This window comes from Salvelinus sp. IW2-2015, linkage group LG15 (genome assembly GCF_002910315.2).
Source record: "Salvelinus sp. IW2-2015 linkage group LG15, ASM291031v2, whole genome shotgun sequence".
Taxonomy (NCBI): Eukaryota; Metazoa; Chordata; class Actinopteri; order Salmoniformes; family Salmonidae; genus Salvelinus; species Salvelinus sp. IW2-2015.
In genome coordinates this window covers 13,158,534-13,184,113 of record NC_036855.1, presented here as the reverse complement: position 1 = coordinate 13,184,113, position 25,580 = coordinate 13,158,534, and the positions used below count along the sequence as shown (strand labels likewise).

Sequence of the window (25,580 nt, the reverse complement as noted above, 5' to 3'; positions counted from 1 at the left end):
TTATAGCCGTTAATCCTTTCTCATAATCCATAAAGACTAGAGGTGAAGAAAGACATATTGGGTGAACTATAACAGGAAGTGGTATCCTCTAATTTGTTAAGAAATTATGCACAATTGGGCCCACAGGAACAAAGATACGATTCCATGTAAAAATCCAGGCGAGGCTACTTTTTCACAACAAGGTTGATGAGATAATTTATGTTATGTTTTTGTTTCACAGTAGCAACCGAGGCCGATGTATATTTCATTCCTCACTTGAAATAATCACCAATCTAACACATCTGGGTAAATTAAAGCACGTTTCAAAACTATTCCTAATACAGCATATGTCAGTAACCACATCGGTGAAGAAAGGATGCAATTAAAAAAATATTCCGACACGGCGACAGATTCAACATAACTCGAGGCTTTCCTGCAGAAGCAGAATTCCTGTCTGATAGTGATAKCAGAGAGGAAGAGGCGATGCGAGCTGGTTTCTTCCGCTTAAAATCTGTCTCAAGTATTAAGCAAGTGAGGATTTTTGTATAGGGGGCAATGGGAGTGTCGAATTTAGTCAAGATAAAACCCATTGCTATTTTGACACGTGATCTAATAGAAGTATCGTAATGCTTAGTTTATTACGAATGTACTGTTATGTGTGATGCACGTGACACTTTGTAGTTGTCACTATTGAAATTCGAGACGGCGTAGGCCTATCTCTGCATATCCATAAGGATAGCATAGACCCAAACGGCGTTCCATAACACAGTGATTCTCACACTCCATTGAATACATGTGGTTGACGTCAACACCCCTCATCGAACCAATCCAAAGAGAGGAATAGGCGGGAGCTTGACAGCCTGCCGTGTGACAACGAATCCCATTGTTAGGGCGGAGACACAAGCATCTCGTCATTATATCCAGTATCTCTGATGATAGGCAGGAGAAAAGGAAAGGAAACCAATGAGGGGGTTCGATAAATCTCACCCTGCCCCCCACGTAGGCGTGTTTTACACCGGCTGAAAGTTGATAGCATTCGATTTGGAACTTGGCTGCCTCCCGGGCATTCAAAAAAACTGGGAACTCAGAACTCTCCGACTTCAGTGGGTTCAAGACAACTGGGAACTCGTAAAAAAACGAGCTCCGACTGGGAAACATTATTTTGAAAGGTTATCCAACTCGGAATTCCGGATCTGATGCCGCGTTCACGGGCTAGTTGAAATTAGGAAACTCTGAAATGTTCGACTGGCTAACTGGTTATATTTATACACATGCCGCTTTTAACGAATCAGCAAGTCAGAAATKAGCTCCGAATGTAAAAAGTGAACGGTCATCCAAATTCCCATTCGAGAACACGGTTCTCTTTCTAGACCTCCGACTTTCCGACCTGAAGATCACCGATGTCATGATTTGACCTAGTTTTTTTTTCTCTCGAGTTCCCGGTTGTCTTGAAAGCACCTCCCTCCCTGCATTCGTCCGATGACGTGACGGGCCTTTGCTCGGTTCAACAGGGGCCAGCATAAAGAACTCCCTCAGAGACGAATATTAGGGGGACAATCTCAATTGCATACTCCTTGCGTCCTCTCGCCTCATCTCTTTCCCGAAATGCCATTGGAGGAGAAGTTCAGAGGGGATGGACCTCTGGCTTTCTCATCCAATGAGTTTTGATAAGGAGGCGAAGAGAGAGGATGTGAGGAGTATGCAATGAGATTGAAATGCTCCCACACAACAAATTGGCCTACTGCTCCTCCCCCTCACTGATGGTTCAATTGGTATCGCCTGGCATCATTATAAAATCCTTGACCTGTTCTCTTGTGTTATTTGGTCCACTTGCATTAATCAGGCATGGCTTTCTGTTTGCTTCTTTGTATAGCAATTTTGGAAATCACAGGTGAGCTAGTTGTACCAAAATGGATGTGAATAATCAGCCCTCCATAGTTCACATTGCTGTATTTACTGAAAGATTATCTTGAATTCCCTTGAGTGTCGTAGTTCAGACCATCTCATATTTACATCTTAAACCTATAGACCGAATGTATGATTTGTTGTGCCCTACTTCTTCCAAACAGTATTGAGTGCAGCAGTGCAGATCCCATTGAACTGCAACCTGGGCACCAAACCTTGCAAGGATGGATCTGAGTGTGTACTCCACCAACATGTGTGTGACGGAGAAGCCGACTGTAGGGATGGTTCTGATGAGGAGGACTGTACTGTCGCATGCAATAATGGTAGGGCCCTGTTTGAGTACCTCTTCAAATGCATCCATTCCTATCTATGAAGAAATGGTTTCTCAATTTCTTTCAATTTTACTGTGTTAAATCAGGAAAGGGTCTATTTTAAAGTATTCACAGTAGTTATCCAAGATCTATTGAGTCAAAAAATGCACACTTTCAATCTGTCCGTGCATAACACTTGAAGTGTTTCATCATCCACTAGGCCAGTTTCTGTGTGCCCATGGGAAGAAATGCATTGACCAGAAGCAGGTGTGTGATGGTGTGGCCCAGTGTCAGGACCGCTCTGATGAGTTGGACTGCCTGAATCCCATGGAGGGCTGTGTTCACCACTGTGACAACAAGACCCGCTGCCTCCCAGACACCTTCCTCTGTGATGGAGAGTGGGACTGCCTGGATGGCACTGATGAATTCAACTGCGGTAATGCCCCCTGTGTCACTTGCCTTTAGTTGAATTTTGAAACCATGATCCATCCTTATTTATAGCTTACAGAAGTTGTGAGATGTTTATGTTTGCCTTCCTTCTGGTAGTAAGGTCAGTATTTCACCCTATCCCTAGATTCAGACTCTACYGATTATCTTAAAAAACATCACAATGTTGCTGAGGATGGCAACAATGGGAATACCACAATGTCTGCACCAACACCCCCCAAGTGTCCTTTTGGTACTAAACCATGCCGGGACAGGATTGAGTGTGTTCTTTACAACCATGTGTGCGATGGAGAGGCGGACTGTAAGGATGGCTCGGATGAGGAAGAGTGTATATTAGAATGTGAACGTGGTAAGAAAATCGTCAGTGATAATTAAAAAACATATATGAACAGTAGTTTGAAGTTTTGAAAATAATATTCCTGCCCTTGGTTTCAATGTACAATACATCATGCCAATACTGCTCTTTAGTGTAAGATGCCTAAAGTAACAACCTTTGTACTAACTAGCATACTGGAATTTACTCACATGCACACAGAACATGGTTGCGTAGACCACTGTGCATGGTATGCATGTTTAGTGATCTGTCTTTGAAATGGTTCTCACAGGTCACCATTTATCAGTGTTATTGATTGCACTTAAATGGTACTGTATATTCAGGCCAGTTTCAGTGTGCACATGGGAAGAAATGCATTGACCAGAGGCAGGTGTGTGATGGTGTGGCCCAGTGTCAGGACCGCTCTGATGAGATGGCCTGCCTGAAGCCCATGGAGGGCTGTACTCACCACTGTGACAACACCCGCTGCCTCCCAGACACCTTCCTCTGTGACGGAGAGAGGGACTGCCTGGATGGCACTGATGAGGCCAACTGTGGTAAGTTTCACTTCMAATGAACTACTGAACTGGGGCTATGTTGACCTTAAGTCCTAAAATGTGAAGGTGGGGGGGAAAACTTAAGCTGACCTGGCACAATATTGGATCGTGGTCTGTACAGGTGCATCAAAGTGGGGACCAAGTGACTAAAACAGCTGTTATCTCAAGGCCATGARACTGTTAAATAGCTGTCACTAGCAGAGGCTGCTGCCTATATACAGACTTGAAATCATTGGCCACTTTAATGTCACTATTACAATGTTTAGTTATTTTGCATTACACATCTCATATGTACGTACTGCATTCCATATTTTTCTACTGTATCTTAGTCTAAGCAGCTCTGACATTGCTTGTCCAAATATTTATTTATTTTTAATTCCTTTACTTAGATTTGTGGGTATGTTGTGAAATTGTTGGATATTTCTGCGCTTTTGGAACTAGAAGCGCAAGCGTTTGGCTACATCTGCTAAACACGTGTGTGTGACCAATAAAATGTGATTTGCTGGCTGAAAGAAATGATGGTTAATACTCCAACAGTGGCACAAACACCACAAGGTTTCCCACCGTTTTACTTTCACTGATCCAAACTAAGTTAAACTCAAATGTCCCCTTTGACCCATAGCTGATAGCTGCAATAGTGGTGAGTTCCGTTGCACCAGTGGTCAGTGTTTATCCGTAAGCATGCGCTGTGACGGGCATCCTGACTGTCGGGATCGCTCTGACGAGGAGAGCTGCACCAAGCCCCCCCAGTGCACCACCAAGCTCCGGTGCCCACAAAGCCAGGAGTGCCTGCTGGAGGAGTGGGTCTGTGATAGGGAGCAGGACTGTAAAGATGGCTCTGATGAAAAGGTGGGAATATTTAGGCTGGGTGCAATTGTTTCTGCTCTTGCCAACTCCTTGTTTGGCAAGACACATGTATTATGAGTTGGCAAGTGAGCAGGAACACATTGGCACCCATGCTAGGTAATATTTGAGATTTCTGCGTTTGGAGGATGTAGACGTGACTAGACAGCTAAATGCATTTGACTCCCAATTTGATTTTGAATGATGTCGTTGGAAACTAATGTGCTTTTGCCTCGTGATACAAATCAAAACTTAGATCTAATACACAGTATATTGACTTCTCTTTAAGAATTGCAAGATGGTCCAATTGAAGTGTGGTGATTTCCAGTGGGCCTGTACATCTAAGAGCCAGTGTGTTCCCAAAGCATGGAGATGTGATGGAACAAAGGACTGTGCTGATGAAAGTGATGAGGCAGGATGTGAGTATCTAAAGTTATTTCATCTATGTATGATTTGTTAATTACTGGATTAGTATGTGGTGACCATCTGTAACAGTAAATAAAAAAGCCTTTAACTGAGATAGTATTAGAAATCGATTAAGTTGGGTATTGTGTGTTTGTTTCCCAGGTGGTCAGGTAGCAACATGCCCTTCTCACCAGTTCCAGTGTGGTAGTACATGGGAGTGTTTGGACACAGCCCTGGTGTGTAACACGGTCAGGAACTGTGCTAATGGTTCTGACGAGGGTGGCAACTGCCAAGCCAAGTGTCCAGACAAAACCCAATGTGCCCATAACTGTTACAGCACACCACAGGGAACAGTGAGTAATGGGGGGGCTTGTGCAGTTTGCTACAACTACTATTACAAAGCTTCTTGAAGTACAGCTTTGTCATGTTTTTGATTTCTGAGTGACCCCTTCTAACGATTTCATTTTTCTCCGATGTAGAGGTGTGGCTGTAAGGTTGGTTACCGACTCCAAGAGGACACAGTGTCCTGTGTTGATATTGATGAGTGTGAAGATGGTAGACCAGGTGTTTGCAGCCACCTATGTGTCAACACCCAGGGCTCCTTCCAGTGTCACTGCTACCTTGGTTACCTGCTGGAATCTGATGGCCGCCGCTGCAAGATCGCAGGTAATTATTAATAAAATAATCCAGATTTAGTGACAAATCATGGAAATTCCCTCTGCTGGATGGCGTCTTTAAATATATATTTTTAATTAAGGGAGACTGTGCACGAAAGTGAACAGAATTTGTGAATGCAGAGTATTGCCTGGAGAAAGTACTCTCCTATTCATTTAACATAGGCCTATAACAACCCACTTGTGTTTTCCCACAGGTGAGCCCTACCTACTGGCCTCTGTGCAGACTGAGCTGTTCCTGTTTGGGCTGAGAAGCAGCAGTCTGGATGTCCTGGTGTCCTCTGCTAAGAAAGCCATCCTGTCCCTGGACTATGACTGGAGGGATCAGAAAGTGTTCTGGGTCAGCCTGGATTCAGAGAGTATAAAATGGTCCTCTCTAGACCAGAAAAAGAGAGGAACTCTTGTCAAAGGTTAGTGTGGTTAAACTGAGAATCTGTAAAACTGGTTGCGACTGTAAAAATGACATCTTATAAAAAGCACAGGTCAGTTAACTAAAACGAACATAATCGTAATCCTTTTAATCTCGCTACAGGCATCAAATCTGATTGCATTGCTGTTGACTGGGTAGGGAGAAACCTGTACTGGATTGATGGCATTGGAGGTGGTCGGATTATTGCTGTTGGATTAAACTCAACCATCATAAACTCTCTGGATCAGACAGTCATCCTCGATGAGGACTTCGAACAACCTCGCTCTCTGGCACTCCTGCCACAGAAGGGGTAAGTATTTTCTTTTCTAGGTGTAACAYAAACAGCACCCACTCAAACAATCTTTTATTCTAGTGATTTTGTATACATTTGGAGAAAGGTGATGTTGACTAAACTAATACATGTGGCTAAACCGTGTTGATCAGGGGCAGGCTCCTGCTTATTGAATTGGTTTCCACCTAGAGATGTCTAACTACTGTCCTATGATAGGATCATGTTCTTTGATGGCTTATGCATTACTGTCAGTAATCAATAATAAAATAACATTGATTTGGCTTTAACTGCAGGATCATGTTCTGGTCAGAGATTGGTAACGAGGCGAAGATTGAGCGGGCAGGAATGGATGGGTCTGAGAGGAGAGTAGTGGTCAGTCATAGCCTCAGCTGGCCAGGCGGTCTGGCTGTGGACACACTAGGGGAGAGGATCTACTGGACGGACGAGAAGCTCCGGTGCATCGGCTCAGCCAACCTGGATGGCGGGGACATTGAGGTACTACAAAAATGGGTTTGCGTATGACTAGATCAGACTTGTAGTGCGTGTTGCTTTATGCCAAGGTGCATGAAATTAAATCCACATGGGTTGGATACCCTAGATCCCTCAAACTCAACTCTGGATCTTGAAGCCAGTTACACTGCTTTTCTCATTGTTCTGCTCTAATCAGACTGGTTTAGACGTGGGACACCAGGTGTGTGCGTGCAATTAATGATCAGATAGAACACAAAAGCAGCAGGTTCTGGACCTCATAGGGTTAGTTAAGTACCCCAGGCCTTGATAAARGCATATTGTAACATTTATCTGTTCCTTTCACTCCTGAAGATTCTGCAGATGATGGAGACCACCAACCCGTTCTCTGTCACAGTTTTCAATGACCTGCTCTACTGGTCAGACACCAGGAGGAGAACTATTCAAAGGGCTCATAAAATCACTGGAAAGAAYCGCAAAGTTCTACTCAAACGACCTGGACAACCTTTTGGACTGAAAGCAAGTATACTAGCCCCCAATTCAAATGCATATTAATGCATGCATTATGTAAACCATTATGTTCATTTCACCTAAATAAGATTGCAGAATTGAATGGGTTTGCTGTAATTACACAATCTCTCTTCCTTTTTGACGATGTAAGCTTAATGATTTGGGTGTCGTTCTGGGATGCAGATCATTCATCCACTTCTGCAGACAAGCAATGAGAGTCCCTGTGAGAACCTTCGTTGCTCTCACCTGTGTGTGTTGGGCCCAGGCCCCAAAGGGGTCTGCAAGTGTCCCTCTGGTCTGCTCCTAGCTGAGGATGGCCTCACCTGCACCAACCTGGTCAACTCTCCCTTCCTCTTGGTGCTCTCGCCAACTGTTGTCACACAGGTATGACTCTGGCCACTGCAGGTTTACCCATTTCACTTGGTACTGCACTATATTCAATGCCACTAGGTACATATTGTGTGAAATAATAGTCCGTCTTCTAATTTGAATTGAGTTTTATTTCAGTATACATGGCAGCTTAAAGAGTTTAGGAATGCTTGGTTACCTTCACAAAAGCTGTCAGTAATAACCTGGGCTTTGAAAGGCTGTGGAAGCCCTGTTGACTTTCCTTGCCATTTGTGTGCAATTCAGGAATAAACACAAAGATTCTCCACCTTGTAATTCTACACTTTTTTTTTTATATATATATTGTATGTATTTTTTTTTAGATCTACCTGCAGACCATGCACAGTGCTGTGGGTCTGAAGAGCTGGCCGGAGCACCTCGCCCTACCTCTGCCCAATGTCAACGAGGCAGCGATGTTGGATTACACCCTGCAAGATCAGACTCTGTACCTAGCTGACTCTGGCCAATCGTCTGTAGTCCTCTTCAAGCTGAAGGAGACCGGCTTGGTGCCTCGCGGCCAGTTCCTGCAACTCAAAGGGGACACAGTTACAGCCCTGGCTCTAGACTGGATAACCCTCAGCGTATACTGGAGTAGCACCAAGCAGCCACGGCTGCAGGTCACCTCTTCCAGTGGGGAACACACTGCTGTGTTAATTCAGGATATTGGTAGTCTGGAGTCCATAGCGCTTCACCCACTCAGTGGAAGACTCTGTTTTACCAACCTGGCCAAGCAGGGGGAAGGCGCTCAGGTGGAGTGTGCTTACATGGATGGGGTGAAGCGCGCTCCGGTGTGGAAGGATGCTCTTCAGCCCACCTCCCTGACTTTCTCCAACAAGGGCAATGAAATCTACTGGGCTGACATCGGTGAGGAACTCAATGTTTATAGATAAAAAAATATAAAAAGGTTTGTACTGTATCTATAGTAGTGGTGGTGAGGTAATAATACTTTATTTTCTATCAACAAGTATATTGTGTTCTAGGTTATGGGGTGATCGGCTCTGTCAGAGTTGATGGTACTGGATACAAGGAGTTTAAGACTGGGGATGGCCTGACTGCATTTGCACTCAGCAACGGCATGCTCCTCTGGGTGACAGACAGTGGTAATGTGGATTATTTTTAAACGGCTGCTTCCACCCGAACTTAGTGCTATGTTATGTCTTACTGTGGTTAGTAGATGGCTCTGTTTAGTCATTAACCAAAGTAAAACTAACAAGGATAATGGTTGATCTTGAACCCAAAGTCCTTTCACCATGGTTTTGGATTATCATTGATGTTGAGTTTATCATGTACATGTTCYTATCAAATGTTTCAGACACAACCAAAGTTTGGTATAGAGATGATCCACTGACTAAGAAGCTTTGGTTTGAGGTAAACACTGAAATTGTCAGTTTGAAGGCGTACAGCAAGTCCAGCCAGATGGGTAAGAAAGGACACATTTGCACACAACCCACTCCATCATTTACTGATATGTGACCTTTCAACCTTTACTCTTTCTCATCCATTTCCAGGCTCCAACCTCTGCTCAGATGGGAATGGAGACTGCAGTCACTTGTGTCTGGCTCTTCCTGGTGGTAGGACCTGTAGGTGTGCCCATGACCATTGGCCAGTCAATGTCACACACTGTGCCGCAGACCACCACTGCCCAGCTGGAAGTAGACCCTGTCTGGACGGGCACACATGCTTCCCCCTGGAGAAGTTCTGTGACGGACATCCTGACTGCTCTGACACTTCAGATGAGAACTGCGAGTCTTCTTTCCATTATCAATGTTTCAATCTCCCTTTCCCATTGTTATGAGCTGAAGAAAAGATGATCACAGTTCAATTACAAAGATTTTAGCTATCATAACTCCGCATTCTTCAATCCTGGTCTTGGGGACCACAAGTGTTTACGCATCATTATTTAAATCTGGTGTGTGGTGCTAAGGAAAAAACAAATGTGCAGCTCTTGGACTCGCTGTCATAACTTAAACTAATTTGAATACAAACTGGTCTTATGTTTTCCTCTGTCTCAGGTGTCCATCTCAAAGGGAACTCTGTCAAGGCCAAAGCCCCAACCCAGCTTCCCAGTCCCAGCTTTCCTATATCTGCAGATCCTGGCTCCACCTCTCTGGACAACAGTTGGCTGGTGAGGAACCTGGATGCCCAGCAGTGTAGTGAAAAGCGCTGCAATGGGAATGGGGAGTGTGTGGAGACCAATGGGGGCGTCTCCTGTGCCTGTGGTTTAGGCTACAGTGGAGACTCCTGCCAAGACCAGCTCACCAAGACTATGCAAGGCCCACTCATCTATGGGGCCGTTGGCCTCTGTGCTGGGATTGTTGTTATCAGTGTCCTCGCTGCGTTGGTTAAGAGGAAGACTGCAAACACAAGGTACACCATACCAAACTGCTTGATACTGTAGGGATTCCCCCTTAATGTCTCCACAATATCAATCTGTTCTCATGGTGTTTCAGAATTCTTTCTGACGTTTAGCCAGTTTGTGTCAAGATTGAGATTATATTCACCTTTTCCATTCCCAGGAGAGCCAACCATGTGGCAAAGCAGACTAGTATGATTGAGTTGGAGAAAGGTGAAGAAGCTCCTTCTACACAACCTTCACCCAACAGTGACTTTGCAGAGGTACAGTAGGCTGTTATACTGTATTTTTATTAATGAAGGTGATTGAAAACATCATACAAGTGGATGTTTTGCTTTTATTTCACAGGAAGTGGTGTCTGTGGATTAACTAATTTATCAGCAGCCTCTTTCTATTCAATAAAGTTTCTTTTTCTACAGTTCTGTTTGTCTTTATCTACACAATCACAATTCAAATCAACATTTTGATTGAGTATTTCTACATAAGGGTAGTTGTGAGTTCTTGTGTAAAAGGAAGGCTAGATTTGACAATGGAGAAGATATGACTCATGCTTTATTGGTTTTAGTTATGAAGTCAAAGCTCTCTATTTCTTTGTCGTGGCGCGGCTCGCCGCGAAGAGTGACCATATACCACAAACACCATGTCCTTTTACTATTATAAACTGGTTACCAACCTAGTGCCTGTGAGCAATAATGAGTCATTCAAAAATCATGTTAAACACATCTCTACCCAACATGTCAAATTATCTATAAGGTCCCTCAGTTGCGCAGTGAATTTCAAACACTGATTAAACCACAAAGACCAGGGAGTTTTTCCAATGCCTCGCAAAGGGCACCTATTGGTATAAATAAAAAGCAGACCTTGAATATCCCTTAAACATAGTGAAGTTCATTACATTTTCGATGGTGTATCAATACACCGTCACTAAGATAGGCGTTCTTCCTAAAGTCGTTGCCCGAGAGGAAGGAAACCGCTTGGGGATATGGCCACGAGGCCAGTGTTGAGTTAAATGGCTGTGATGGGAGAACTGATGGCTCAACATTGCAGTTACTCCACAATACTAACCAAAATCAGTGGCAAGGAAGCCTATACGGAACAAAAATATTCCTAAACATGCATCCTGTTTGCAACAAGTAATACTGCTGATCATTGACCAAAGCAATTCACTTTTTGTCTTAATGTAGTATTTACACAACACTAAAGTACCACTCCATATTCAACTATAGTGGTGACTGCATCATGGGTATGCTTGTAATGTGTTAATGAGTTTCAGGCTGGGAAAAAATGGTGCTAAGCACAGGCAAAATCCTATGGGGAAAACCTGGTCTGCTTTCTACCAGACACTGGGAGATGACTTGTCCTTTCAGAAGGACGATGACCAAAAACGAGGCCAAATCTACATGAGTTGCTTACCAAGAAGACTGTTCCTGAGTGGCAGARTAAAGTTCACGTAGATTTAAGTTAACGTAAGACCTGAAAATGGTTGTCTTGCAATGATCAACCTGTGACAGCGCTTGAGGAATGGGCAAATGTTGCACAATCAAGGTGTGGAAAGCTCTTAGACGTACCTGGAAAGATTCGCTGCTGTAAACGCCTACAAAGTAATGAATATTTTTATATATATTTGAATATTTATTTATGCAAATACGCTCTTAAATTTCAAATCACTTTCATCAGGTGTGTAGATGGGTGAGAATCTATTTTGAGTAAGGGCTGTAATGTAAGGGGTATACATTTTTCTTGCAAACACACGGCTGAAATTCTGTTTCAGCTAACCTGCATCCAGGACCCAAACTACTTGGTTTGTAATTATATTTTGTAATTTTAAAGGCTTATGATTCTGAAATTAGTTTGTAGCCTTGAGCGACATGGCCTGGTGAATCACCTTTGTCAAAGYGTGCTGCATTGCGTGAGAGGGCATGTGTATTTGACAGTCTTTTCTATTTAATGTGCCAATTGACGCTTCAGTTACTAATTTCTCATCTAGTCTCTGGATTTGGTAACCACATATTGAAATGTAACATTCCTGTGGTGAAATATTTTATCTACAGTGCATTTGGAAAATATGCAGACCCCTTGATTATTTCCACATGTTACGTTACAGCCTTATTCTAAAATCGATTAAATGTTCCTCATCAATCTACACACAATACCCCATAATGACAAAGCGAGAACAAAATTGYAAAAATTTATAAATAGAACATGTATTCAGACCCTTTGCTATGAGACTTGAAATTGAGATCAGGTGCATCCTGTTTCCATTGATCATCCTTGCTGTTTCTACAACTTGATTGGAGTCCACCTGTGGTCAATTCAATTGATTGGACATGATTTGGAAAGGCAAACACCTGTCTATATAAGGTCCCACAGTCGACAGTGCATGGCAGCAAAAAATCAAGCCTTGAGGTTGAAGGAATTGTCTGTAGAGCGCAGAGACAGGATTATGTCAAGGCACAGATCTGGGGAAGGGAACCAAAAAAGTTCTGCAACATTGAAGGTCCCCGAGAAAACAGTGGCCTCCATCATTCTTAAATGGAAGAAGTTTATATTGTGTATATTGCCATGGAAATTAGTCAAATTAATTATTGATCCCACCCACTTCATCTTGTCTTGCATATAAACATGCCCCATTCAAACATCTGTTCATAATGTCCTATTTGATTCTAGTCTTATCTGCACAGGATATGCAGTAGGAACATCAGCTTTCAATTTGTATTCATTTGGTCTGTAAACTCCTTTTAATGCTGAAGAGGGGACACCAACTAATCAAGATCATGATTAGTGTAGCAGCTTTACTACTGTCTTTTCCCATAGTACTGTTGAGGGTCCAACTGAAAATTAACTACATTTTTACTTACATTTATTTTACTCTTTGACAAATGAAGGAACATAGTGGAGATTCTAAGGACCACCCTTTATGCTTTCTTTATGGTGAAGGTAACATCTTCCAAACCAGTGAGTTAGTGTCCCTTTTATAATTGTCATCTAATAAATCTATTGCACCATACTGTCCAAGATTACATAGTGAGAGTGTAAAAGGTGTACTGTGTTTGTCTCTACACCAAAATATGATTTATATTTGTGAAAATGGGTAATTCGGCACAGGTTCTATTTTAGAACTAAGTCTTTCGAGTCATCCTCAGAGGTCATTGGTCCACCATAGACAACCCTTCAGCCAACAGTCGCTGAGACCGCAATACCAGACACCTGGAAGGAGACAGACCTACCAGACAGTTTTAACCCTAACCCAGCCTCACAATCTTCCTCAGAGGCTGAAGCTACACAAACCTCCCTTCAAACTTACAACTCAAATCATGTCACGTGCACCGAATACAACAAGTGCAGAACTTAGTGAAATGCTTACTTAGTTACAAGCTCAACCAACAATGCAGTTAAGAAAATACCTTAAAAAAAAGTAAAATAATTCAAGCGCAGCAGTAAAATAACAATAGCAGGGCAATATACAGGGAGTACCCATTCAGAGTCAATGTGCGGGGGCACCGGTGTCGAGGTAATATGTACATGTAGTTATTAAAGTGACTATGCATAGATAAGAGAGTAGCCGCAGTGTAGATGATGGGGGGAAATTGTAAATAGTCTGGGTAGCCATTTGATCAGATGTTCATGAGTCTTATGGCTTGAGAGTAGAAGCTGTTCAGAAGCATCTGGGACCTAGACATGGTGCTCCGGCTAGGGTGGCTGGAGTCTTGGACAATTTTTGGGCCTTCCTCTGACACTGCCTGGTATAGAGGTCCTGGATGGCAGGAAGCTTGGCCCCAGTGATGTACTGGGCCACACGCACTACCCTCTAGTGCCTTGCGGTCGGAGGCCAAGCAGTTGCCATACTAGGCAGTGATGCAACCAGTCAGGATGCTCTCGATGTTGCAGCTGTAAAACCTTTTGAGGATCTGAGGACCCATGCCAAATCTTTTCAGTCTCCTGAGGGGGAATAGGTTTTGTCGTGCCCTCTTCACAACTGTCTTGGTGTGCTTGGACCATGTTAGTTTGTTGGTGATGTGGACGCCAAGGACCTTGAAGCTCTCAACCTGCTCCACTACAGCCCCGTCGATGAGAATGGGGGCATGCTCAGCCCTCCTTTTCCTGTAGTCCACAATCATCTCCTTTGTCTTGATCTCATTGAGGATGAGGTTGTTGTCCTTGAACCACATGGTCCTCCCTATAGTCTGTCTCATCGTTGTCGGTGATCAGGCACTGACACTGTTGTGTCATCGGCAAACTTAATGATGGTGTTGGAGTCGTGCCTGGCCTGGCCGTGCAGTCATGAGTGAACAGGGAGTACAGGAGGGGACTGAGCACGCGCCCCCGTGTTGAGGATCAGCGTAGTGGATGCGTTGTTACCTACCCTTACCACCTGGGCGCAGCCCGTCAGGAAGTCCAGGATCCAGTTGCAGAGGGAGGTGTTTAGTCCCAGGGTCCTTAGCTTAGTGATGGGCTTTGAGGGCAATATGGTGTTGACTACAGCTCAGCGTTCAATTAATAGCATTCTCACATAGGTGTTCCTTTTGTCCAGGTATGAAAGGGCAGTGTGGAGTGCAATAGAGATTGCATCATCTGTGGATCTGTTGGGGCGTTATGCAAATTGGAGTGGGTCTAGGGTTTCTGGGATAATGGTGTTGATGTGAGCCATGACCAGCCTTTCAAAGTATTTCATGGCTACAGACATGAGTGCTACCGGTCGGAAGTCATTTAGGCAGGTTACCTTAGTGTTCTTGGGCACAGGCACTATGGTGGTCTGCTTGAAACATGTTGGTATTACAGACTCAGACAGGGAGAGGTTGAAAATGTCAGTGTCGACACTTGCCAGTTGGTCAGCGTATGCCCGGAGCGCACGTCCTGGTAATCCGTCTGGCCCTGTGGCCTTGTGAATGTTGACCTGTTTAAAGGTCTTACTCACATCGGCTGCGGAGAGTGTAATCACAGTCGTCCGGAACAGCTGATGCTCCCATGCATATTTCAGTGACACTTGCCTCCTCGAAGCGAGCATAGAAGTTATTTAGCTCGTCTGGTAGGCTCGTGTCAATGGGCAGCTCTCGGCTGTGCTTCCCTTTGTAGTCTGCAATTGTTTGCAAGACCTGCCACATTCGACGAGCGTCAGAGCCGGTGTAGTACGATTCAATCTTAGTCCTGTATTGAGGCTTTGCAGGTTTGATGGTTCGTCGGAGGGCATAGCGGGATTTCTTATAAGCTTCCGGGTTAGAGTTCCGCTCTTTGAAAGCGGCAGCTCTACCCTTTAGCTCAGTGCGAATGTTGCCTGTAATCCATGGCTTCTGGTTGGGGTATGTACGTACAGTCACTGTGGGGATGACTTCGTCAGTGCACTTATTGATGAAGGCAGTGACTGTGGTGGTGTACTCCATTCTGTGCTAGCAAAACAGTCCTGTCGTTTAGTATCTGCTTCATCAGACCACTTTTTTAAAGACCAAGTAACTGGTGCTTCCTGCTTAAATTTTTGCTTATAAGGAGGAATAAGGAGGATAGAATTATGATCAAATTCGCCAAATGGAGGGCAAGGGAGAGCTTAGTACATGTCTCTGTGTGTGGAGTACAGGTGATCTAGATTTTTTCTCCCTCTGGTTGCACATTTACCATGTTGATAAAAATGAGGTAAAACTGATTTAAGTTTCCCTGCATTAAAGTTCCCGGCCACTAAGAGCGCCGCCTCTGGATGAGCGTTTTCCTGTTTCCTTATGGTGGTATACAGCTCATGGAGTGCGGTTTTAGTGCCAGCATTGGTCTGTGGTGGTATGTAGACAGCTACGAAAAATACAGATAACTCTGTAGGTAGATAGTTTGGTCTACAGCAGGTATACCCAAACTGGGGTTTGCCGTCGGGGGTATGCCAAATAGACGCCTCACAAGTCCTCAACTGGCAGCTTCATTAAATAGTACCCGCAAATCACCAGTCTCAACGTCAACAATGAAGAGGCGACTGTGCAAATCTGACTAGAAGGCCAGCATCTCAAAGAAAAAGCTATAACTCAGACTGGCCAATAAAAAKAAAAGATTAAGATGGGCAAAAGAACAGACACTGGACAGCATCCCGGAGTCGCCTCTTCACTGTTGACGTTGAGACTGGTGTTTTGCAGGTACTATTTAATGAGCTGACAGTTGAGGACTTGTGAGGCGTCTATTTGGCGTAACCCCGACGGCAAACCCCAGTGTCTTGGCAATTTCTCGCATGGAATAGCCTTAATTTCTCAGAACAAGAATAGACTGATGAGTTTCAGAAGAAAGGTCTTTGTTTGTGGCCCTTTTGAGCCTGTAATCAAACCCACAAATGCTGATGCTCCAGATACTCAACTAGTCTAAAGGCCAGTTTTATTGCTTCTTTAAATCAGCACAACAGTTTTTAGCTGTGCTAGCATAATTGAAAAAGGGTTTTCTAATGATTAATTAGCTAACACAACGTGCCATTGGAACACAGGAGTGATGGTTGCTGATAATGGGCCTCTTTACATCAATGTAGATATCCATAAAAAWAAAAARTCTGCCGTTTCCAGCCACAATACTCATTTACAACATTTCTGATCAATTTGATGTTATTTTAAATGGACAAAAATGTGCTTTTCTTTAAAAAACAAGGACATTTAAGTGACCCCAAACTTTTAACGGTAGTGTACGTGCTTTCAGTTCGTCCCACTTATTTTCCAGCGATTGAACGTTGGCTAACAGTTCAGATGGCAAAGGGAGATTTGCCACTCGTCGCCTGATCTCTTTCCGTGAAATCTCAGTTTCTTTCTCCAGCGAATGACTGGGATGAGGGCCTGTTCGGGTGTTRAGTATATCCTTACCGTCAAACTCATTCAAATATATATATTTTTGTCCAATTCAAGGTGAGTAATCACTGTTCTGATGTCCAGAATCTCTTTTCGGTCATAGACGGTAGCAGCAACATTATGTACAAACAAAACATTATGTACAAACAATGCAAAAAAACGAAACAAAATAGCACGGTTGATTAAGAGCCAGTAAAATGKCAGGCATCCTTTCCGGCGCCATCTTTCATGGATCATTCATGAATCAGCGGATTCAATAAAAGGCCCAGAAAATGAGTATTCTTCACAACACCCAGTCATCATTGCAGTGACTGATTCTCCTAGTCTGACTTCTGATGGTGGCACAACAGCTCTGCCATCAGTCACTGACATAATCACGTTCCAAAAATTCCATGTGGGCACAACTCCTCCCCCAGCCCCACACATCATTGGGCCATCTCCTCCCCCAGTCTCTTCAGTACTAACTCAGCAGCCAGTTCTATTGGGAACCACTGACGGCATCACATCTGCGGTGCCAGTTTGCTTTACTGTATACATAACCAGCCCTCAGCTAGTTCCTACCAGAGAGAACATTTAAAGCTTATACAAAAGCAGGCAATAATTATTTCCCCCCCCATGTTTCCGGTCTGTATCAGACTGTAAATTTGTATAATTTGTTGGGCTTTCTATACATTTCACAGAATGTTAATTGCATTTGTTTTTTATAAAGAACACGTTACCACCACTATTCACTATTTATTTTGGAATAACTGACGCAAATCTGAAATTATATTCGTCACAATCATGGGTATTTATTATTAGTTACGTTAAAATGTCACTGAATCCCAACACCCGCATCAATGAATGACACCAATGGCAATACAGATGCAATATTTTCATACTCCACTTCTCTCCTTTGTTTGAGCAACAGTACCAACAATATGAGTTAAGCATGGAGTGAGATATAGTTGCCAACAGCCATTGTCTAACTGCAGTATTTATTCAATAATTTACATACATGTGTTATTCATGATAATCCACAGGACTAAGTAAAATGTATATTCAGCTCATACATGGAATGAACACAATTTGATGTTACACAGTATATAAAATATTTTTTTTAAATACCTGAGTTCTACAAATAAACATTATATCCCATTACTATTGTAAAATATGCAAAGCCGCTCAAACATTGGCAAACTCCTCACAAAACATATACAAAAATATATATATATATATATATACACATTTTGTGAAAGCATTATTGACAAATATGAATCCATTCCAACTTGGGACAAAATGGGAAAATAAATTGTGTGGCTGACTATATTAGATATTATAGGCATCTGATTTCCACATTAAAGACATGCTCCGGTACTTTGGCGACTAAAAAAGTATTTTTTAAACCTCCCGCTTTGGACTGGATGTGTCAACGTATAGTTCATACATGCATAATCTATGAGCAGAATTACTGTTTTACCTTAATTAGCCACGAAATCCCTAGTTTGAAAGCAACTGTTTTCTTGAAGCTGTTCCACTCCATTTTCCCTCCATTTCTCCCCAAATGGGCCAAGCCTAGCAATTTCAGTTCTAGTCAATAWGCTTCAGCCCCTCACATTTGAGTGAYAGCYAACAAGTGTTCTGCCCAGCGTTATCCAATGAGGTTGCAGGGCGGGCCCAACGGTTCACCAAACACAGCAGAGAGCAATGATGTGGTGCAGATATCTGCACGTCACGCAGTGCGCAATTTTCGGGGACCACTTTTGGCTAGCGAGTTCTACTTTCTGAACTACTGGCTAAAAGGTACCGGAGAATCTATAAGAGAATTAATTCCTCATTCACAATTCTCTTCTGCTGGCTTTTTATCTGAGGAACAAATAGTTCAATAGCAATGGCTTTTTAATGGGTATGTAATAACAGAAATTCAATCCCAAAACTGCTGTACAACACACTAGACTGTGGATAAAAGTTTAGGACCCCAAGTACCTGGAACCAGGTTCTGGAACCCAGGCATGACTAACTGTACTCTTGGCAGAGCAACGTTGGGAAAGATGTGGATAGTATAGTTAAGTCTGTGTAGACTGGGGAAGTAGGGTGGAGTAGAGAGATAACTATGGGGTGGACTCCTAATGTTTTCTCCATAGAATTATAATTATAGATATTCTAATTCTATGGTTCTGGCACTGGGGACTGGGGCTTATGCTCTGGCTCTTGCTGTGGCTCCTGGGGCTGTGGCTCCTGGAGCTGCTGTATCAGTCCCCCATCCTGTGCTGTGTTGTAGGACCCACAGCCACTGCACTTCATTCCCAGAACATGAAAAGGCACTGTACAGTGGGTTTGGCAGTCATTACATATGATCTACAGTTAGGGAAAAGGAGAAAGGAAAGGCTGAGCAAACCGTGTCATGAGGCAGAAGTAGTGYTCACTACTGAAACTTCAAAAGGCAAGTTTAAATATCCCTCATATCCAAATATACAAGCTTGAAGTGACTCACATTAAATAAACCAATGTAAATCTACAACAGCTCAGGGTAGTCACAGTATCCCAGAACACAAGGGACCACAAGAGGTCAGCATGTTTTTTTGTTTGTTGTAAAGTTCCATTTCACATTCAAAGTGAATACATGTGTGTCATACCTTCACAGTGGCATCCTGGTATTCAGTGGGCATGGGTGACTGAGCCATATCTTTGTCCATCTGCTCCCAGTAGTCCTCCATATTCCAGGCCGAGTGCATACAGAGTGGGCAGCGATATGCACTGTAGAGGAAATATAGAGGCAATATTCCTGGTCACACAGATCCCTGCTTATATGAAAGTCATGCAGATGATATGATTTATAAGTTATTGAAAGTAATTAGGATTCATATGATTAGTAGCACAATATTTGAAAAGGAATAGGGACATTACCCAGTTCGGACCATGTCATCAAAGCAAGTTCTGAAAAACAAAGAAAACCAGTGAACATTCTAAAAATCGTTCCATAGACCAGAAGACAAGAGTAAGACTCCACTAATGCACCTGCTGTATCAGCCATCAGATTAACAGTGGCATAAATGCAATTTTTTGGGGAGGGGGGTCATATAGGCTAATGACAATGGTTTTGAGAGTGTTATGAAGAAAATGTCATACTTGTGTAGAAGATGGCCACACGGAAGAACGTGAGCTCCTATTCTTGATGTGTGCATATCCTTAGTTAGAGAGGACAAAACATTATGTATGTATTGATTATAAACTGTATGAGGAAAAGTACTTATGAAATTGTCAAATACAGGTTGTGAATTCCTATAAAACAATATTGTACACTGAGTATACCAAACATTAGGAAAACCTTCCTAATATTTAGYGGATTTGACAAGTGACATCAATAAGGGATCATAGCTTTCACCTGGATTCACCTGGTCAGTCTGTCATGGAAGAGCAGGTGTTCTTAATGTTTTGTACAATCAGTGTATACTAAACAACATAAAAGTGAAATGCACAGCAATCACAAGACCTCTTGTTAACTTACCTCCATACACACTGGGCAGTTCTGTCTTGAAACATTTTCAACACACTGAAACAAGGAAAACAGTCTTGAACAGACAAATCAAGTGAAAGACAAGAGCCATGGCATTAGCAGTATTGTATTGGGGCAATTCCATGGTAACGTAATTACGCTGAGACTCAGAATTTTCACATAAATATATATGCCAAACAAAAACCATTGATTTTAGAGTTGTACGGTTTGCTAAACTTTGAAATCAATATTGTGTTTGGTATATATTTGAAAGTGAAAAACCTGAGACTCAGCGTAATACCATTACCATGGAATTGACAATTTACAGACCAGTGACAGATATAATAAGGGTCATAGCGGAGGTTGACAATCACCTTGTGATTTCCTCGTAGATCACTGGCTAAACAGAGATTGCACTTCTGACAGTGGAAGTATTTCTCCCTTGGTCCAATCCTGCAGGAGTACATAACATGACCGTACATATTTGATATGCTATTCAAGTGTTTTAAGACACCAATATTCGCAAATAAAATGGAAATCTAAAATATGCTGGAGGTCAGAAGCTGGTCAGATATATCAGAAGATGAACTTGGGTGAATTATATATGGAAATGTATATGTCAAACAACAGGACAGTTACTCACCTGCATATTCCACAGGGCTGACAGTGATACTGCTTCTTGTCTTTGTCAAACAGGTGACAGATATCACAGTAATAGTCCCCAAATGTAACATTACACTCCTGGCAGGTTTTTTGTGCCTGAAAGAAGAACCAGATGTAAGAAATTAAATGGGACAAACAATGGGACCATATTGATACGTTGAATGAACAGTATAGATGGGACTCAGAGACTGACAACAGTTCCCCTCTAACAGAATTACCTGCTGTACTGTGTTGCAGACTGAGCACTGCACCTCTTTGACCAGGAAGCGGTCCATTTGATGGTCCTCTTCAGCATCATGACACAGGCGACAAACATACGCTTTACCACAACATGGAGCCTGGGGGACATTAACAAGTTTGGGCAGGGCTTGAAAAACAAACCAACACATTCCATGGGGGACCGTGCCCTTTCCTTCCACGCACCACACCTTTGGAACTCCTTCCTGACAATCTCAGARCTGTTCAGACTGTTGGCTCTTTTAAAGCAGGCCTTAAGATTCTTCTTTATCAGCTGGTCTACCCTTCCTCCAATACTTTGATTGTTGCTTTTATGATATATATATATTTTTATTTATTTATTAACTTTTATTTTATGCACTTTGACATTATTCTTGTATAATCAAAAGCGCTTTACAAATGKAATTTATKATTACATTCATTTGACTGACAGTTGTTGGTGATCATGGTACTTGGTAGTCGCAACCCTGTGACAGCAACCTCAGGGTTGCCTCCTCTTCATGATGATAGATGTTAACCCTACAATTACAAAGAATTATACTTCTATGCTGTAACTTAGTTAAACATTCTGCTCTTGTGCATACATGAATTTACAGTAACGTTAGCTGACAAACCATTGATTTAAGACCATGACAAGGCGATCGCTAGCTAACGTTATTCAGATAGCTAGCATGGCTAGCAAACTAATGTTACATTAATGTAAAATGCAAAAACAATATTTACAACTATACAATTCCTGATTCATGACCTAACATATTTCAATRTCCTCTTCAGACAGCTAACGTTAGCAATTTAGCCAGCAACCTAACGCGCTAGCTTGCTAGTAGCTAGCTATATAGGTCTGGTATGACTGTGCAAACCACGTTAGCTATTATAAAGCAGGAAACACGAATAAGACAATCAATAACAGTCTTAATATCTCGTCGAAATAAAAACAATTTCTCACTTTCAAAAAACAGCTGCGTACGTAGTGATCACATCCAACAGGAGCAGCCATTTTCCCATTTACTACTGTTTCTTCTTTATTTTCTCRTATGAGCAGCTCGTGAGCGCATTACTGCCACCTAACGCGATGGAGGGCACTCATGGTGCAACTATCTGCAACGCTGGCTGCAAACCGGATCAAATTAACGTCAGATTTGACTTTTCGTAGCAAGTTAGGATAATTTATGCAGGTTAAGGTTAGGAAATGAGTTAGGGATAGCTAAAATAAAATACAAAAATCAACTTTTGATGTTCATTTTACAAAATCCCTTCTAGCTATGACCCTGCAACCGCTCTGGTTGCAACCCTCATGAAAATAACTTGGTGCAGGCAACCCAACTGTTCAGTACAGGCAACACAATTAGTCAGGTTTTCCTCCAACAAAATAACAATTTAACCCTTCTAACGTCTGATTGGCCAGCTGTTTTGTGGTATCAGAAAATCAATTTGCTTCAGAAAGTAGTGGTGTCCTGCCACAAGGGGGCACTGTTAACTTATTATCATAGGCCTACAAGGGACATCAACCGTATAGTACATGCTAACGCTAAGATTAGGCCCAGGTTTTCCCTCTGAACAGGGGAGATCCAAAATAATATAGTTGTGTTGTAGCTAAATTCTGTATTAGCTCTTTACAGTCCCTAAACTCTAATGACATGACATTTCTATCTGCAACATTCAGTGTGCTACGGATTCAAAGAGTGTGTGATGTTGATTACTAATAACGCATACTCAAGATCATCATGCTTTTTTAAACAATACAAAACATACGCATACAAACGACAACATACAGATGCACACAAATATCCACAACATCACCTCTGCCCAGACACCTGCTCACACCCCCATCTCCAGCACCCGCATCACTCTCCGCCACATGGCCTCAAACTGCATCATTTTGTTTCTCTCCGTCACCCACACCCTTTCAACATTTAGATAATAGAGCATTTGACCTGTCCATTGCGTTAAGCATGGAGGATTGGTTGATTTCCATTTTTTAAGTATATGTTTTTTCAACAGGATTGACGAGAAAAGTATCGTCCAACCCATCGGGTGTCTCACTGCATCCTCATATGCCATGTCTTGAAATATGCAGTCAAACGGATTATATGGACATTTACATTGCAATCCGGTGCTATTTTCTTTTGGGAAAAGAGACTGGAAGAGTATACATATCATATGCACATCAAATCATAGAAATGATTTACGTTTCAATGTGCAGTAGTTTAGTTGATTCCCGCTAGTTTTCCTGGTGAAGGCCTATGAGATAAACTACTCTCCATGGTCCCTTTCTTAGTCAGCTAGGCTACTTACAAAGTGTGATGATAACCTATTGTGGTAAAATCTCTTTATCGGTGGGATTTCTAGAACTGGGTGAATGTCGGAGCTGTCTTTTCAACACCACGTAATATATTATAGAATATAAATGTAATTCTAAGGCATATACTGGGCCATTGACAGCCCAGTGCTGCATATCCATGGCCACTTTCACAGAAAACATTCCTCTATGGAACCATCAATCATAATATAATTTCCGCATTGTCTTTTCTTACCCAACAACCAAGAAATAACATAGATATTTCCATGTCTTGTCCCAAACATGCCCTCTGCATCAAGTCAACTGTACTCTTAAGAGTTAACCAGAGGTTAGTACATAATGTCTCATCTGTCATTCTGTATTACAGTTGTTTACTAATTGTTTGTGGCACATTGCTACTTGAATGTGTTGTCACAGTTCAGAGTGTGTCCGCTGCAGGCTAGAAACACGACCCAAATCAAGATGAGAATGAATTTCTCTATGCGTTGGGGGATAGCAGAGATAGCTGCTGAAATGGCCCATGTAAAACATGTAAGCTCTGTGTAGATGCGCAACACTAATTCATGATTCACAAATTGTCTCTTTTACATAATATTTTAAATGAAATAACCCCCCCCCCACACACACACACACACACACACACACACACACACACACACACAGAGAGAGAGAGTAGCATGCTGACTTAGTGATTAGATGTCAATATGTTCTCTCTGAGTAGGATACAGTGTCACAGCCACCACCAAAAGCCACAGAGCCAATTATGTCCCACCAACCCAGACACTCACTGCCTGCAATGGGAGCCCTAATAATGGCCTATCCCTAGGATGTTGAGCATATCATCTGTACTACAGTAGAAGGACAAAAGAATATCCGCATGTTAATCAAAAACAAATGGATTGGTCTGTGGATGTATTATTACTCTGGACTTTTGTATATTTAAGATTTAAAGACCTTAGTTTAAGGGAGGGAATATAGAGAATTTAAGGGATCTCAGTTCAAGTAATCTCCCCTCAGACTACAGAATGTGGGCTCTGCATCTGTCTGCCACTGCTGCTAGGACTGCTGCATTCCCTTCATGATTGTGCTGTGTATCATGACGAAGGGAAGTGTAGTTTAAGTAGGGTCAAGGTATTGAGGTTTCTATACAGCAGAGGCAGACAGGGTAGAGGCTTTCTGTTCTAGGAACCACGCAACCATAACAGCCTCAGAGGGCATGGATGGTCCCCCTTCCCTGTTACATGATGTGCTCCAACAGCCTCTCCCCCGAAGCCTGTCTCTGGAGCCCTCACCCTGGCTCTAACCCTGGGCTATCTGAGGTGCTGCTCTAACTAGGCCATGATAAGGCTAAACATGTGAAGTGGCAGGTCACTATGAATCTGTATAACTCAGCTCGAGAACACACACATGAGAACACACGAGAAAACACACACACACACACACACATACACACACGTGCCTGCCCTGGAACATCATATGTCATTCACTGTTTATTGTAAGGCCCACAATGTTTTTATGGACAATACACACAATTGTACAGTTGTGCAGTAGTCTATTACACATTCATAATGCTGTAACTAGTGTCTCCTCATTTAAAGACACTATTTATTAAGTGGTTAGGGTTATTCCGAGTTGACAGTGTTATTATTTTGAGAATGTGATATCAATGCTTTGCTGTCTTTCATACAAAGGATCAAACAGATATGTTTCTTTGAAAAGTCCAGAGAAGTCAAAGAGAAACTGAAGACAGAAGGAATAGAACACAAGTGGAGCCTTGTTTCAGGCGAAGGGGGAGAAAACAAGATGATAATTACATAGCGACAAGGTACTGTGACAAACTGTAATTTGGTTGTGCCGTATCACGATGCATGGTGGAACTGGCACCATCACCAATCAGGGAGGCAGAGCCTTGGGAAAACACATTCTCACATCACGCCCCTTGCTTCCATCACCACTGGTTAAAGATGAACTCAGTCATGCTGAAACTGCCACGCCCGTTTGCGATATTACAACAACAAAGCATTACTTTAAACAATGAACAATCTTTTATCCCCTTGTAAATCATTGCACATMATTGCATGTGTGATAGAACAGTATCTATTGCAAAAAAATGTGTCACGATGCTGGATGTTCATCTCTTCTGTTTCATTAACAAAACAAAAACAATAACAAATGTGCTGGGGGTGAACAGTGGCGCTGTTTACCATAATGCGAATCCCAGCTTTAAGTATAATATGTTCTTATGTATAATATATA

General features: G+C 42.5%; 2 protein-coding genes across 3 annotated transcripts; one reads left to right on the top strand and one right to left on the bottom strand.

Moving 5' to 3' along the window:
* The first annotated feature begins 1,713 nt into the window (after nucleotides 1-1,713).
* On the top strand, nucleotides 1,714-10,271 carry LOC111973862 (very low-density lipoprotein receptor-like). 2 transcript variants are annotated; one of them, XM_024001300.1, is made up of 21 exons: nucleotides 1,714-1,870; nucleotides 2,049-2,207; nucleotides 2,416-2,631; nucleotides 2,776-2,991; nucleotides 3,300-3,512; nucleotides 4,135-4,361; nucleotides 4,645-4,774; nucleotides 4,923-5,113; nucleotides 5,240-5,426; nucleotides 5,632-5,844; nucleotides 5,967-6,153; nucleotides 6,429-6,630; nucleotides 6,958-7,122; nucleotides 7,297-7,497; nucleotides 7,824-8,364; nucleotides 8,481-8,600; nucleotides 8,813-8,920; nucleotides 9,009-9,242; nucleotides 9,513-9,867; nucleotides 10,017-10,116; nucleotides 10,202-10,271. In XM_024001300.1, exons 1-21 carry the CDS (start codon nucleotides 1,825-1,827, stop codon nucleotides 10,220-10,222), a joined length of 4,032 nt encoding a protein of 1,343 aa, XP_023857068.1. In that variant the 5' UTR covers nucleotides 1,714-1,824; the 3' UTR covers nucleotides 10,223-10,271. The 2 variants fall into 2 exon arrangements, with proteins under 2 accessions (XP_023857068.1, XP_023857067.1); XM_024001299.2 differs by having other exon boundaries at nucleotides 1,717-1,870; nucleotides 2,770-2,991.
* A 7,145-nt stretch (nucleotides 10,272-17,416) lies between these two features.
* LOC111974802 (RING finger and CHY zinc finger domain-containing protein 1) lies at nucleotides 17,417-22,079 on the bottom strand. The gene is made up of 9 exons (XM_024002806.2): nucleotides 21,972-22,079; nucleotides 21,007-21,126; nucleotides 20,769-20,884; nucleotides 20,500-20,578; nucleotides 20,138-20,182; nucleotides 19,759-19,817; nucleotides 19,537-19,566; nucleotides 19,266-19,386; nucleotides 17,417-18,987 (listed from the first exon to the last, which is right to left on the bottom strand). Exons 1-9 carry the CDS (start codon nucleotides 22,020-22,022, stop codon nucleotides 18,799-18,801), a joined length of 810 nt encoding a protein of 269 aa, XP_023858574.1. The 5' UTR covers nucleotides 22,023-22,079; the 3' UTR covers nucleotides 17,417-18,798.
* Nucleotides 22,080-25,580: the final 3,501 nt, after the last annotated feature.